Here is a 17,039-nt window from a genome sequence, read left to right on the forward strand (position 1 = left end):
TTGACTTTTACTTGCACCGGGAGTATTTCTACATTGCAGTATTGATACTTTTTCTTTACTTAAGTAAAACATCGAGTACTTTTTCCACCACTGGTCTTGTGCACGCACACACGCACAGAGCTCCTCCCTCCCGTTCGCGGAGTGATCCTTTCTCAACTTGGAATACAATGGAATAATGTACTTTCTGACAGCTCAGCCTCTTGGGGAAAGGATAGCTTTTGGTTCACTTAGCGCTGCATTTCGGTTGTTGCCCTGCGCTCAGCAGAGCTCCGTTTGAGGCATTCGTTCGCACATCCGGATTTATTCAACAGGCTGCGTTAGATTTATCTCCCGTTTAGCCCGGTGATGCTTTTGTGTTGTATAAACACTGTGTCACGGGACTCCGGCGGCTGCTACGAGCGTAAATTGAATCTACTACTGGTCATGTGAGCAGCTCAACCAATCAGGCACTGCTGTTACCGTAATGACTGGAAAATCGCGCAGATAGAAAACGGTGAAATGAAGTTAACGGACTGCTGTGGGCGCCGGGGCACCACGGCCACTGTGGCCGTTTGGGCATGTCATTTTTCGAGGGGCACACGGCCAAAGAGAGGGGCAACGACAGCCATGGCCGTCGTGGCCGCCGTGAAATTCCTCCCCTGCTGGAAGCACTTACCTACGTAAGTGTGTACAAATGGAACCAAATGTTCCCTTAAGTTCCGGATCCATTTGGTTCCATTTGTACACTCTCTGAGTTACAGACCTGTGAGGGACCATTTGTGGTCCCCGGACCGGACGTGGAGAACCAGTGGCCTAATTTCTAATCTGTCGCACGACAGTGTTGTTTGCCAACAAGAACTGAACATGAATGTTCAAGCTAACATCGTGCAGTGGAGTATAAATTGAGACATAACACGGAGAGAAAGAGGAGGTATATAAAACACACACACACACACACACACACACACACACACACACACACACACACACACACACACACACACACACACACACACACACACACACAACACACACACACACACACCACCATGGCTCAGTGCCTTCACCCAGCCTGTGGGCTTTACAATACAGTCTCCACTCCAGTCTCCTACATAATATACAATGTGTGTGTGTGTGTGTGTGTGTGTGTGTGTGTGTGTGTGTGTGTGTGTGTGTGTGTGTGTGTGTGTGTGTGTGTGTGTGTGTGTGTGTGTGTGTGTGTGTGTGTGTGTGTGTGGTCTGTACTTCATTACTTCATGTGTGCATTGCATGATAAAAAATGAATACATTTGTTTGAATAAAATGAGCATCACTGTTCATGCCCATACCATGTGCGTGTGTGTGTGTGTGTGTGTGTGTGTGTGTGTGTGTGTGTGTGTGTGTGTGTGTGTGTGTGTGTGTGTGTGTGTGTGTGTGTGTATGGGTTCTGGCGTATCATGAAAAGTACAGTTGTTGATTAATAGGAATTTGAAACAGGAAACTAATTTGCCTGTAAATAGAAATGAAAGCAACTTCACAATCAGTTAATTTAAAATGTACAAGCTCTCACAATGTCTTGTGGTTCAGTATGAAGTTGAACAAAACCAAAACCCGCTTATTAACTGCTCTGTTGGACAGGCTAATGAAATGATAATCTATAATCCTGCGCAAACTGAGCAAGTGAATCGGTCCAAGCATCTCGGCATCGGTTGACTTCAAACCGGGCGTGCATATCATAGAGGACTCAAGGGAGTGTGGTGCCCAGTGTCAAGTCATATCTGGAGATCCGGTTGTCCAGGACCATACGCAGACTGTGCATATCACCCAGGACTTGAGGGAGTGTGGTGCCTGGTGTGAAGTCGGTCGGATCACCGGTTGTTCAGAACAGCAGGGCCGACCGATATGCCCATTATTAGCACTAGCAGTTACACACAAAAAATGTTATACATGCTGATTATGACAGACCTTTTATACATTATGGGTGTCAATGACTGCCCATGACCATCACTCGATATGAACCGGCTCAGCCACAATACCAAGAGAAATCCACCCACTCCTTTGAATGGGCACTCATTCCCAACAGGCACCTGCTCAAAGCAGCCACACCCTGTACAAGTACAGTGTAGGTCGGGAGTGGCTTATTGACGGTATATCAGCCAGTAACACGCGGGAGTCTGTCCCTGTTACTATGCGCTAGACCCCTGGGAGATGAATTGCTGAGGTGGAGCGCCAAACCTACAGTACCATCAGCTCCCAGTACTTGTCGCTCGACTTGCCATACCCATGCTTGTGCTACTCATTCGCTGAGTTGGTGGTGCACTAGTGTTACTTATATTGTTATCCTCAGGCTTTTGTAAATTGCAAACAATTTTGAATACTTTTTCTCATTTCCCTCAGACTCTCTGTCTTCCTCCACTCTCCCATCTTCTCTCAATCTCGTTCTCCACTTATATCTCTCTCTCTCTCTCTCTCTCTCTCTCTCTCTCTCTCTCTCTCTCTCTCTCTGGGTGAGAGGTCTCCCCGCTGTGAGCAAGAAAAAAATTGTAACCCATCACAGGACAGTCTGCACATAATGGGGAGAATAATTGTCTCCGAAATGTAGGACCTTACAAAGATAACCCCTGAAGTATTCCTCCTCTTCATCCAGCACACTATATCTCCCAGAAGATACAGCTCACTGTATTATACCCAAATCCTTCAAATGGAAAAAGATAACTTCGTGAATATGACCAGTGAGTTCTCTCTCTCTGTCTCTGTCTCTAGACATAGGTAATATTATCGAACAATTTTGTACATCAGATCAGTTCATTGGGGACACATGCCCGATAACGTTAGGCATGTAATGGTTAAGGTTAGGGTTAAGTTTAGGAGGCATGTATACGTTATGGTAAAGGTAACATTCAGGATTAAGATCAGACATGTATTCGTTAGGGTTGGACCGTTTCTGGTTAATGTCATGTCCCCAAAAGTGTCGGGACTGTGTGTGTGTGTGTGTGTGTGTGTGTGTGTGTGTGTGTGTGTGTGTGTGTGTGTGTGTGTGTGTGTGTGTGTGTGTGTGTGTGTGCGTGCGTGCGTGCGTGCGTGCGTGCGTGCGTGCGTGCGTGCGTGCGTGTGTGTGCGTGACAGTATGCTCCTACCTCCAGTGCTTTCCTCTTGCTGTTGAGCAGCTTGGAGATGTCCCTGGCCACCCTCTCCACCAGGTCCTTGGGGTTGTTCCTCTTGATCTCAAACTGGCTCCTCTTCTCGTTGTAGATCTGTAGATGGAGGAGGAGAAACACAGGGGCACCAAAAGATCAAGTTGCCGCACAGCCATCAGCTTAATTAAGAAGAATGGCCGCGTGGAGCTACTTTGTTTATTCTCATGGTGCCATGAAAGACTGCAAACATTTACTGTAGGAGCAGACAGCACACAGATGGCCATTATACCCACAGAGCCTGATCCACGGGACAGACAGAGCCTCACTGGCAGCGCACTTTACTTCCCAGTGAAGATTTTGGCGGGCGCTATCGCATTACTAAATGCACAACACAAAGCATGTCAAAACCCCTTAGTGCTGTATAAGTTCCAACGATATCAGGGCCAGAGACCAACAACAAAAAAAAGACTGCGCAAAGCAGAGGAAATATGCAGTAGTAGGGGATGGATGTTGTAGGGCAAGGGAGTCGGGTGGTTTGGAAGGCAGAATGACAGATGCTTGGCCCTCTGACAGAAAACGCTACTTGGGAGACTAGCCGACTCCCCCCTCCCCCCTCCCCCCAAGGAGAATCTGGAAGGCTGACTCAGCGCTTCTCTGGCAGTGGTAGGATCTGTAGACTGTATCAGGGCTCCTCCCTTGAGAGGAACACTTCATTCAGTGGTGGACAGAGTACTCAAGCCCGGTATAGATACTCCTGGTCAGATGTCAAGTGAAAGTTGACCAGTTAAATTTGTACTTGAGTTAAAGTACTGGAGTACTTTCTACTGACCCATTAATACCTAAGGCCGATTCTACAAACGCCTTCTAAGTCAGTAGTTCTCACACAAGATTTTTCAAAAATGTTCAAAAATATCAGATGTACAAGCTTGCAGTGCGTCACTTCGTGCCGTGTTGTGAGCTTGTATATCTGCTATTTTTGAATAGCCAACGCAAAGATCTAAAATTTCTCACCCGGTTAAAAGTAAGCGTCTATATGCTATTAAAAATACTTAAAGGGGAAGACCACCCATTTTCAATATTGAAATATGTCATTAATTGCCAGACCCATGAAATGGGTAGGCCTACATAAGCAAATGTCGGTCTGTCCCTTTTCTATATAAAGGGTATATATGATGATGACATGATGATGACATGCCTACAAAAGGCATGATGTCATAAATGATGATGACAGACAGGGGGTCTGGCACAACCAGGTTGACCTGGTCTAGTATACCTTAGAGGAGTTGTGTGGAAATAGGAAAAAGTTCCCCCACTTCTGTGTTCCCTAGAACTGGAGGATTGATTTTGGGGTTTGTATTGTAAAGTACAATGTGTGATGTCATCAAGTTGTACTTTACAATGCAAACCCCCAAATCCATCCTCCAGTTCTAGGCAACACAGAAGGGGGGGAACTTTTTATCTATTTCCACACAACTCCTCTAAGGTATATTAATGACACAGTTCATTATTGAAAATGGGTGGTCTTCCCCTTTAAGTATTCCAAAGTAAAATGGCAAACTAGATTTTCTAATTAATATGATATCAATGCATGCACAAAAGTATCTATAACCTTGTAAACATTAGGGCTTAAGTGGTTCATTCATTAAGTACTTTTCCCCTTCCTAAAATGTAGTGGAGTGAAAATCCAAAGTATTCAAAAAATAAGTAAAGTACAGATCCTCAAAAAATGCACTTAAGTACAGTACAGTAACTTTCCACCACCGACAATCAGGGACCCTCCTTTGAGATTACCACTTATCCTGCAGCCTTAAGACCCCACAAGACCTACTGTACTTCCACTGAGAAAAAATGAAGCTCTCTGACTAGAGATGCGCTACAGTGAAAACAAACACGGCTCGTTTTGCTTTTGTTTTACTGTGCCTGAAAGCAATTAGCGCACATCCCCCTGGAGCCTTAAGAGCAACGCTATAATGCTCCACTTACTACCGTGAGTTTCTGCTGGGATGTCCTAATTAGTAGCTAGTGATAAAGACTCAGTTGTTTGATAATGTTGTGTTTTATGTAGTGTCAAGAAATTACAGACATTTTTATTTTGTCCTTAAAGGGATAGTTCACCCCCAAAATGAAAATTTCTCTATGGATTACTCACCCCACAGAGACTTGAATTCATGGATTTTTTTGTTGTTGTTTTTGTTACATTCCTAAGCCAATAATTTGAGGAGATGTTTTGTGTCTCCGTAGCATAGGGAACAAAGCAGTCTCTTTGTGTCTCCATAGGGAACAAAGCAGTCTATTTGTGTCTCCATAGGGAACAAAGCAGTCTCTTTGTGTCTCCATAGGGAACCACTGCTGGTTATCAAATTATTGGCTGAGGAATGTGACCAAAACAAATAAATGAAGAAAAAAAAAATATCCCTTTAAAGAGGTGTGTCTAGGAGGTTAACAGTACTTCATTAGACCCCCTGGTGTGGTTGATATGAGCAATTATGTATTGCCTTTCTATTTGGGTTTTAGCTGTAGGTTGCCACCTTGTGGGGTCAAACGTGCCAGTCCAAAAACACAGATACTTATTACATCACAGAATCAACCCCTCCCCTACATTCACCCAACATACGTGGGTGTGGCTAACTTCAGCTGGGTCACCACACACCATGACAACCACGCATACCAATGAACTGGTGGGTGTGGCCACATAAAATCATCATTTTAACTCTTTCTGTACACTTTTTTGGAAAAAATCTTCCTCCTAGTATAATCATAATAGTAGATAATCATGTTTTATAGGGGGGGAAAATCATGGCACCCCATCTTTAAAGATCAGCTTTGTCTCTAATAAGGCCATTGGATGTGACTTGTCCTTTAAAGGTTTTGCTTTTGCTATATTTAAGCCCTTTCATGTGGCTTTGAAGAAGCTGGTTCTGAAGATTGCAATGTCTGTATTTTTCCTTGACAATTTTCCAAAAGAGGACAGAGACAAGGTCATTGACATGGCATGTACCATATACAGCAGCCCTTCTGCTCTTACGTCATAATCGGGGTGGGAAACCAATAGTTATATTGGGCTCAGTGGCAATAGTTATATTGGGCTCAGAGCTCAGTGGCGTTTTGAAGCATGCAGAAGTAGCTAATCCAGGTGCATTGTGGGGGAAATTGGCACATAATTATGTGCCAAGATTTGTTACGCAGAGACGTAATTACGTCACGAACGTCACTCGACGTCCATTGAACCCTATTGTGTAGACCCCAGCGGCGCGCTCTTATGCTCGTGCATGTAGTCGTCCGTCCCCCCCCCCCCCCCCCCCCCCCCCGCCTACTGTACCAGCTTTGGCCAGTAGGGAGGCTGGTTCAATATTTACAAGCCGTTCTGGGGGCGTGGGGAAACCGCACCCTGCTGGGAAGTATGACTGAAGAGAAAAATGACCTCAATGTGAATGATGCTCAATTCCCACTAGCACATGCACACCACCTAGCACTGTTATTACGCAAGTCAAACACAGGTAAAGAGCAATACAAGTTATATTTATTATACAGTACATAGCCATATATGATATATGAAGACTTCAGATTTGTGAAAAGAGCAGATATACAAACTTGTAGATCTGCTATTTTCCACAGCAGCGACACTGTTCTATGTCTATTAGCGTTCATTTATTAAAGAAAGCATAAAAAGTAATATCCCCATCTCTTCTCTGAAAAAGCCTCACAAATCTACTGTCGTGATCGTTTATTTTTGTTAGCTTATTATGACTCATGTGTTATGACTCATGAGCTACTCCTCCGAAAGAGCAACGTTTGATGTGCAGTGCAGCAATTAGAAAAAAGGGCCATTCTGGCGTCCAGGGGTGTCGCAACAAATTCTGGGCCCCGGGTACTTTAACTATTCAAAAATAGCAGATATACAAGCTCGCAGCATGGCACCGAGTGCCGCGCTGCGAGCTTGTAGATCTGCTATTTTAAGTCTTTAAGTCTTTAATCTTTCAAATCCCTCTACGTTTTTTTGAAAAAAACATAATTTATGTTTCTATGTCAGTGGTGCTCAAACCTTTTCATGTGAAGGACCCTCAAAATGATATGTATTTGGCCACTGACCCAAATCTAAAAATATTTAGTTCCAGAGACCCCCCCAGAAGCAAAATTTGAGTTACAAATGTACGCTTAAAAAATACATATATTCAAAGATTTGCACACATTTTCACAACTTTAAAAAAAATAGCAGATCTACAAGCTCGCAGCGCGGCACTCGGTGCTGCGCTGTGAGCTTGTATATCTGCTATTTTTCAACAGCTAATGTATATAATAATTAAGGCCCCTCCACCTTGGGCCCTGGTAACTCAGTCCCACTTCTCTCCCCCTTGTGACGCCCCTGCTGGAGTCCATCACATCATACACGTGATCCATCTCTGTCAGGCTGAGAGCTGGGCATGAGGCCAGAGGCAGGCTCCTTGCACTGGACAACTGAGCACTGCATGGCCCCACAGACACACACCTTGCCAACCAAGCATTTTAACTAGATTGCCTGGTGTCTTGTTTTGGCCAGCCCTCCTCTAAAAGGAATGTCTACTTTGTTACAAACGTAGCTTGAAAGTACATGGGTGCAGGACTTACTCGAACTAATGACTATTTTGGGGGAATTTGGGGGAAATTTCATTTTTATATAAAGCAAGAATAATTAGCTTCTATGCCCACGACATGTAGCATAATGACACAATGTGAACTTGTAGATTGGCTATTTTCACAATTTGTGCGTAACACCGTTGTATGACAAAGTATTTAATAGTGATTATTAATCATACTACGGTAATGGATAAAACAATTAAGATGGATACAAAAATAAAGTTGATTATATATATATGTTACAGTTAGATTGGGTAACTCAGTTAGATCGTGGTAAGAGCACTCGTTTTGTCCTTCACCACACACCCCTACCCTACCGCCACCTGGATCAATTCACTTTGATAGTCTCTTATCAGCGCACCTGTGTAATTCTGCGTAATCATCATGAGATGGCGACAACAGCCATTCACTTGTGTAGTCGCTGACATCACTCGTTTGCGACCCCTCTTTCTTTGTTTATCTACTAGCCTAGCTCAGCTGTGTTTAGCCATTAGCTTACTATGCCTAACTCTAACCCTAACCTTAACCTCAGTAAAACTATGCCTAACCCTAACCCTAACCTCCGTGGGGTGAGGCGCTATCATTCCTGCCGACGCTACGTATATATATATATGATCTGTTGATATAATATAAAATAATAGATAGTAGATATAGCCCTACATCAAACCACTTGAAGTGACCACCAAGGTTAACTGAACTGTGCGAGTGTGCAAATGGACCCTTATTGTCCTTAGCGGACCCTCAGAGTTAAATTAACACTCTTTAAATTAATAAATAGTCTTTTGCTATTGCAAAGAATATGTAAAAACTAAAATAAAAACCTTTTTTTACTAGAAGGGTGCTATCTGGCAAAAAGAGAGGTTGTTCAATCTGGCTAGGTTTTTGATGTGCTTCTGTCTTTACGTGCTTCAATTACTCACCCTGAAGAAGTCATTAGTCTTCAGTTCAATGCGCACACACACACACACACACACACACACACACACACACACACACACACACACACACACACACACACACACACACACACACACACACACACACACACACACACACACACACACACACACACACACACACACACACACACACACACACACACACACACACACACACACATGCACGCACACGGCCTTAGGTCATTAGCCCCAGGCACAGAAGGAGGTGTTTCTCAGGCCAGGGACCAATAATAAACTGAACACTTGCACACATGAACACACACAGGCACGCATACACTCTCACTCTCACAAACACACATATTCACACAGGCGCACACATAACCTTCTACACACCGTTACAGCGGGCTTTTCTCAAGGTGGAAGAAGCCATTAACGGAATCTTATTAAACCATAAAACAAGAGCGAAGTTTTCTCCGCTCCATTGACGGACCACAAACCCCTGACTCTTTAAAGTGATGCATTTTTCAAGTCTATTTAAAAACCATGTCAAATTTGTTTTTAAATCAATATTCATTCGTTTAATGTGCGGTAGCGCTCTGGGCATGCATGCCTCTCCTTTTCTCTCTCTCTCTCTCTCTCTCTCTCTCTCTCTCTCTCTCTCTCTCTCTCTCTCTCTCTCTCTCTCTCTCTCTCTCACACACTCACTCTCTGGAAGATTCATGGCAATATGAGGTCCTCACAGCAAAGAGCATTCCTTCACTACTTTAGAAATAAAACAAAATAATACCATAATAAAGACAAATGGGGAAGGAGGGGGGGGATCAATAAAGATATCGCTATACTTTAAACAACAGATCATTATTAAGGACAAAGGTTTATAAATAACTGTTAGTGAATGGGGACAATAACCGAATTACCGCAATTCTGCGGTTATGTGAGGGCTCATTAGTGCACATTTTTATATCATTTTTTTTAAATGAATTTGTTTCTGTTTTGCTTTTTTGGCTGGTGAACGTTTCACCAGCATTAGAGTCCCCCAGCCGCCCAGAGCTACAGTGAAGCGGGAGGTCACAGATGGGGATATTCCAAAACCAGCCATTAAACCACCATGAACTACAGGTAGGTTATTCGATGTAGCACGAGATTCTAGATTCAATAACTTTATAGCCGTGTCAACATAGATGATAGGAATTTGTCTTGGTTCACTCTCAGACGTAAAACATAAGACATAGAACAAGGACAGGCTAGCAGCACACCATATACAAACACCCATAAACACACAAAAACAAAGCACTAGTCGCCAGTTTAGTAGTGCAGTTCATGCAACAATGCTAAGTTAAGTTATACATTTGCAATAAGTCCTAACAGTGCTACAGTAACATAAACAACCGCAACCTGGTATACGTATATACGGTATACGTATATATCCGGCATAATGTTGTAGTTTCCAGGCGCTAGCAACAATGGGCATGTGCGAATTGAGCTGTGACGTCATTGTTTCTTCAAATCTTCATTTTGCTTGTCTACACGGTTCTACTGAAATTGATATTTTTGGTAAAATAAAACTACAAAAATCTAAATTTGTGTGTGTGCCACGTGTAGAGGAATATGTGTGTTTTGCAAAATATCCATGCTGGCGTGGACATGGCCTCATGCAGTCACAGAGAATGTATTCATCAAAGAGCTTTCTTGGGAAATCCACTAACTAAATCTTTAAAACGGAACAACATTAGCAAGTCATTGTTACAAGAGGCAAAATCCACCATGCCCGGGCTCCATATGACTGACAGTGAGTCCCAGGTTCGATTCCCAGCCAGCCAGACAATTTGCTTTATGTCTGTCCCGTATTTTCTCTCTGTGTTTCCTGTCTCTCCACGTTGCACCTATCAAATAACCAACCTTTAAATAGGCGTTTAAATTGCAATAATTGTGTGTTGTGTGTGTTTGGGAACCACTGACCTGGAGCCACTCTGTGGGCTTGTATACTTTTTTAGATTAGTATTTAAGTTCCTGCCATACTTGTTGGCGACTTGCTTTCTCCCAACCCCCGATGCCCCCCGTGTTACCTGACTGAGTCAAGCTCCAGAGCCCGCAAATATAATTTGAGTGAAGCCGATGTGCTTATGGCCCCCTCGGCGATCGCGGTCACTCATCTCCTGACTCTAGCTAAAGGGGATTTGAGGCTCCACAGGTCTATCAGACACATTATTACCATGTGCTGTCAATCAGCGAGCACTGCTCCCCTAGCCCATCCTGTGAGGCCAGGGGTGTCACACCAAATTCTGGGCCCTGGGTACAAGGATTCACTGCTGAATGTTCTTCATAGGGGGAAGGGGGTTTAACCCATTTAGACTGGGGGCGCATTATTACGCATTATTTTGTGCTTTAACTATTGAAAAAGCCAGGGGTGAGATGCCGTGGGCTCGAGCCCAGACTTATTTAGCTGCACGCACATGAATCATCACGTCACGAATTTAGAGGGGCACCACTTCTAAAATCCATATCACACGACTGCTCACCACTGGCACTCACTGAGTGCCGCGCTGCGAGCTTGTAGATCTGCTATTTTTGAAAAATCATGAAAATTTGTCCAAGTCCATGAATATTAGGACCCCCAAAATTATATGTAGGCTATTTGGCCACGGACCCCCTTCTCAAAATATTTCGTTCCAGGGAGACCCCACCAGAATCAAATTTTGAGTTACAAATGTTCGCTTAAAAAAAAATGCAGCTATTTTTCAATAGTTAAAGCATAAAATAATGAAGGCCCCTCCACCTTGGGCCCTAGTAACTCAGTCCCACCTTTCCCGCCCTTGTGACGCCCCTGCCCAGCGCTATGTGAGGCTGTGTGTGCTCTTATGGAGTCCTCTGTGGTTGACAGCACAACTCAATCTCCCCATCAAGAGAGCACAGGGCGGCCTCATCTGCCCACCGCCTCACATTATAATGGTCAAGCTGTCAGAGATGATGAGCACCGTACCGTTCTGTCTGTGTCTGTCTCTCTGTTGAGGTTCATACTGGACCCTATATAAGCGATAAAACCGGGTTTAGCCGGGTATTCATTTAGTGTACACTTCAGCGAAAAGTAAATCATATTTAAAAGCAGTTCATATAATTGTTCGCTATTCACTAATAGGTAGGTAGTAGGGCATTAACGGCTTGTGATTTTTGCAAGTCGACTCGACTCAGTAAAAAGTTGAGTTGAAATCGACTTGCGTCGACTGTGTGAACGGGGACAAAACCCGAAAATTACTTACCGCTGAACTTCACAGAATAGCCTAAAGCGATCCTTTCTCCCTTAATATGGCCTTTGTTTTTATTTTAATATTATAGATGCCATTGCAAGCCTCACCATTGTATAATAATAATCCTAATTCCTACATAATGTAGGATCCAACACATGAAGTTGATCGTTAATTAATGTCTTTCATTCCATTGAAAAAACACAGTCAGAAAAGGATTGAATCATTCTGTCCTTGACAATAAGCAATCCTACTGTTTGAATGCTGTACACACACACATGGAGCAAAAGGATAAAAATAAGAAGAAAAAAAAAACACAACAACAACGCTTTGGGGGAATGTTATTGGTTGAACAGTCCACAGCTACGCAGGGATGCAGAATGGAACAAAGCATTTAAGAATAAACAGGGGTTTATTTGTACCTGTGTCACTCATGCAGGTAACCACAGGCAAAGACTGTGCAAACACAACAATACAAAAATAGGCTGTGTTGCTGTCAACATGAACATGACAACCATCGACATATGAAACCTCATGTTCAAAACTGTAACTTTTCAGAATTCAGATTCAGATTCAGAAAAATAGCTAATATCTAAAACAGGGATGGGCAACTTTCAACTCATTTCGTAAATGAATGTCTCACTCCATCATTCTACTGTCAAGTTAAACATAGCCAAGCCCCGATCAGGGTTTTTTTGCTCCCGATCCGATACCGATCAAATATTATTGCTTCCGATTCGATCTCGATCTTTCCCGATCCGATCTTTTGGCAAGGCATTAAGAAGAAAAAAAAATTCTATTCATTCTATCACTTGGTTCTCAACCTTTTCAGGCCGTGACCCCCAAAATAATCATATTTTAACTGGGGACCCCCGACCCTGAAGAGTTGAGGAAGTATATTTTGTATAACACGGTTCTATTGTGAAAATAGCAGATCTACATGCTCACAACGCCTCGCAACGCGAGGAGTTGTGAGCATGTAGATCGGCTATTTTCACAATTTCTGGCTTTAATATTTGACAATTTGGCCAATTTTATTTTTCAACTTTCAACTTTCCCTGGTGGGAGTCGACTGATTGATTGATTGATTGATTGATTGATTGATTGAAGACTTTATTAGAAGTTTGCATAGGAAAAGGTACAGTTTTATGACCGTACAGTTCACTGGTACAAGGTCTACTAAAAGGAGATCCATGAAAAGACTAAGCTTATTTCCACTGGAAACCATTGAAGTATCTCATATAACTTGTGTAATGAAGTCGACTGAGTCGACTTGTCAACTTTTTGGTTAATGCCCTATAGGTAGTGAGTGCTTGCTGATATTCAGTACAGTATGAGTTACTCTAAATAACTAGAATTATCTGTTTTTTTTATAGTACCATAAGCATGTCTTCACAGGAAAGGTAGAACCTAAAGTTCTAAAGTTAACTACATAAACCCTAGCGGTGGGCAACCCCCAACATAATAATATTTTAACTGGGGACCCCCCACCCTGACGAGCACTAAGAGTTGAGGCATTACATTTTGTATAACACGGTTCTATTGTGAGCATGTAGATCGGCTATTTTCACAATTTCTGCCTCTAATATTTGACAATTTGGCCAATGTTTAATTTCTCATTTTAGAGGTATTAAAAAGTCCTTAAATTGTCACTTTAGAAATGTGCAGATACCCTCTGTACACTTAAACTTTATGTTGGTTTGTTTACTGTTGAGGGAGAAAACAATATTTCACATTAAGTGAATCATCTGGGAACCCTCCCCAAAAAATATTTGGGGACGGTTGAGAACCACTGCTGTAGGTGATCATTTGGCAAAAATATAGGATAGGATCATTTCTGCAAATAGATTTGGTGTAGAGGGAAATAAGGAGGGGACCAAGTATAGACCGATGGGGGACAATAGTGAGCTCTATTTTCTCCTATCTTCTTCCCGACTATATATGTGTGGGTAAAGGAGGAGGCAGGCCAAGTGTGGACCCCTGCAGGACTCTGGTCAACGGTGTACTGTACGTACTGTATATAGGATTCATGTGGTCAGGAAATTAATGTTGCCCTTCTCCATTTCACAAACCTAGATTTGCAGGAACTTCAATTAATATTGTACACCTAGCTATGGATTTACATTTTTCTCACACATTAGTCAGCATTTGACCATTATTTACAGTCACGCGTTGGCCCATTTTGCTGTTTTATAACTCCACCCCCTTGTGCATGACAAATTGCCAAATGAATTTTCACCACTTTCAGCCCTTTTTTTGTGCATGTCATTATAGGCAAAAAATACAGCAAATACAGATCTACAAGCTCACAGTGTCCTATGGGTTTAGCTTGTAGATCTGCTATTTTCCCAACAGGTGAAAATAACCTGTCCTGTACAACACTATCTACAGTGATGGGCAGTAGCAAGCTACAAGTAGCTAAGCTACAGAACTTAACTACATTTCTAAGTAGTGTAACGGAAATTTGCTACATTTCTCTGGGGATATCAGGGTAACTAGTAATGTAGCCAAATAGCTTGCCCATCACGGTTGGGAAAAATAAATAAATAAATAGACCAGTCACTTGCAATAATGTCTCCAATAGTGAGGGGACATTCAAGAGCCCCCCAGGGGGATCCCCAGATGACAGAGAAGTGACAATTTGAGGAAAAGTAGTGTCGATTTGGCCAGCTACTTTTGCCATGTAACTTGTAGCTTAGGTAACTACATTTCTTTGGGGATAGCTTCGCTGTAGCTTTAGCTATATTTAATTGAGTTTAACTTGTAGCTTAGGTAACTACATTTTTCAAGTAGCTTGCCCATCACTGACTATGTAGCATATTGTTGCTGTATGTTTACTTTTCTTTTTTTTTATATGGTTAAATGGTGAAAATAGCCGATCTACAAGCGCAGATCGGCCATTTTCATTACTTTTGTGTGACACTCTTGTATGATGAAGTAGGCCAGGGCATTCTTTTACAAGGTTTCAATAAAAGGTTTCTGCACAACACCATCGATATCCAGCAACGCAGCTTTTAGCAAGAAATAAATACACTTTTTAAAATAAATATTCAACTGCCTTTGGGACTCTATGCAAATCACCGGAATACATACTGTAATAGATCATTTCATTTCATAGTTCGATTCAGCTTTGTTAATGTGTTAAATTTAATACATTGTTCAATGAGCTGGGAGTCAAGGTCAAATATGGATTTGCAAAAATTAGTTGAGAATCAGAAGCCTCTGAGAACGCTTTGGGGGAATGTTATTGGTTGAACAGTCCACAGCTACGCAGGGATGCAGAATGGAACAAAGCATTTAAGAATAAACAGGGGTTTATTTGTACCTGTGTCACTCATGCAGGTAACCACAGGCAAAGACTGTGCAAACACAACAATACAAAAATAGGCTGTGTTGCTGTCAACATGAACATGACAACCATCGACATATGAAACCTCATGTTCAAAACTGTAACTTTTCAGAATTCAGATTCAGATTCAGAAAAATAGCTAATATCTAAAACAGGGATGGGCAACTTTCAACTCATTTCGTAAATGAATGTCTCACTCCATCATTCTACTGTCAAGTTAAACATAGCCAAGCCCCGATCAGGGTTTTTTTGCTCCCGATCCGATACCGATCAAATATTATTGCTTCCGATTCGATCTCGATCTTTCCCGATCCGATCTTTTGGCAAGGCATTAAGAAGAAAAAAAAATTCTATTCATTCTATCACTTGGTTCTCAACCTTTTCAGGCCGTGACCCCCAAAATAATCATATTTTAACTGGGGACCCCCGACCCTGAAGAGTTGAGGAAGTATATTTTGTATAACACGGTTCTATTGTGAAAATAGCAGATCTACATGCTCACAACGCCTCGCAACGCGAGGAGTTGTGAGCATGTAGATCGGCTATTTTCACAATTTCTGGCTTTAATATTTGACAATTTGGCCAATGTTTAATTTGTCATTTTAGAGGTATTAAAAAGTCCTTAATTTTTCACTTTCGAAATGTGCAGATACCCTCTATACACTTAAACTTTATGTTGATTTGTTTACTGTTGAGAGAGAAAACAATGTTGCACATTAAGTTAATCATCTGGGGACCCCCCCAAAATAATTTGAGGACCCCCCTGGGGGTCCCGACCCACAGGTTGAGAACCACTGAGCTAGTTGACAGTGCAGAGAGACATAATTGCCTTCCTTTGATCCATTAGCAAGGGGCCAATTACTACTTATTGGCATCAGCTGCCAGCTGTACACAGAGTCTGACACAATCACCTTCCCTCTGCAGTGCTCTGTCTGTCTCATTTCTCCAAAAGCCCTTGAATATGATTGAAAATGATTAAGGATTACTGTGATTATTGTAAGCTTACATTTCATATCGCATTCACCTTACCTGTAACTTTCAGTACTCCCAGAAAATATTTTTTTGAAAAAAAAAAAAAAAAAAACTTTTTTTTTTTTTCGATTTTTTTCCCCCGATCTCCGATCTTATAAAAACGGCCATATCGGCGGCCGATCCGATCACGTGATCGGGATCGGGCAACACTAGCAAGTACTGTAATCGTTTTGGTATGTACAGTATGTACAGTAGCTGACTGGGATTTTTGAAGACCGTAGCCCTGAGTGCAGTTCTAGTTATTATTATTATTATTTCGGTCGCCAGTTGCCCATGTATGAGCTAAAAGCTCAAAACGTGTTGCGATGTGACACTTTTGTATGACACTGTAGTATGCTGAAGAAGGGCAATCATTAAGAAAAAACATAAAACTTAAAATATGCACACATAGGTTCATGCCCGACAGCAACAATATTAATAACACTGTATATACACTGTAATAATCTGAGGTTAATGAAATAAATGAAGTTAACATACTGCAGGTAACAATTGCAGGCTTAAAAACCTATTTGGCAGCAAAGAGGGATTTGCACAATAAAGGCGGCTACATAAGATCCAAGGAAAGTTGGGGGAGAATGAAGGTGTTTTATACTGCCACAAAACTCTTCTGTGTTCTTACGTTCGACCCCGCCGAATCTGCTCAATATCTGCCAAACAACACCGCAACACCATCGTTCACTGCCACAGAAACATTGTGTAGACACAGAGCCAGGCCTGGAAGCGGTGGGTTTAACACCTGGATCTCCCTCTGGGAAATTTGTCAAGGCCATTTCTTGCGACAGGTTGTGTTTATATGCGTGGCCACTCA

The 17,039-nt window shown here is 42.3% G+C and overlaps 1 protein-coding gene across 1 annotated transcript in view; it reads right to left on the bottom strand.

Moving 5' to 3' along the window:
• Positions 1 to 17,039, bottom strand: part of cacna2d2a (calcium channel, voltage-dependent, alpha 2/delta subunit 2a) — a gene marked incomplete at both ends in the record, with an annotated part of 322,235 nt that overhangs the window by 249,752 nt on the left and 55,444 nt on the right. Inside the window, one exon of the mRNA XM_080728771.1 lies at positions 3,096 to 3,212. Within this exon, the coding sequence (XP_080584897.1) occupies positions 3,096 to 3,212 (117 nt within the window). The remainder of the gene's footprint in view (positions 1 to 3,095; positions 3,213 to 17,039) is intronic.

The sequence above is a fragment of the Nannobrachium achirus genome (assembly GCF_963921795.1).
Source record: "Nannobrachium achirus genome assembly, chromosome: 6".
In the NCBI taxonomy this organism is placed as follows: Eukaryota; Metazoa; Chordata; class Actinopteri; order Myctophiformes; family Myctophidae; genus Nannobrachium; species Nannobrachium achirus.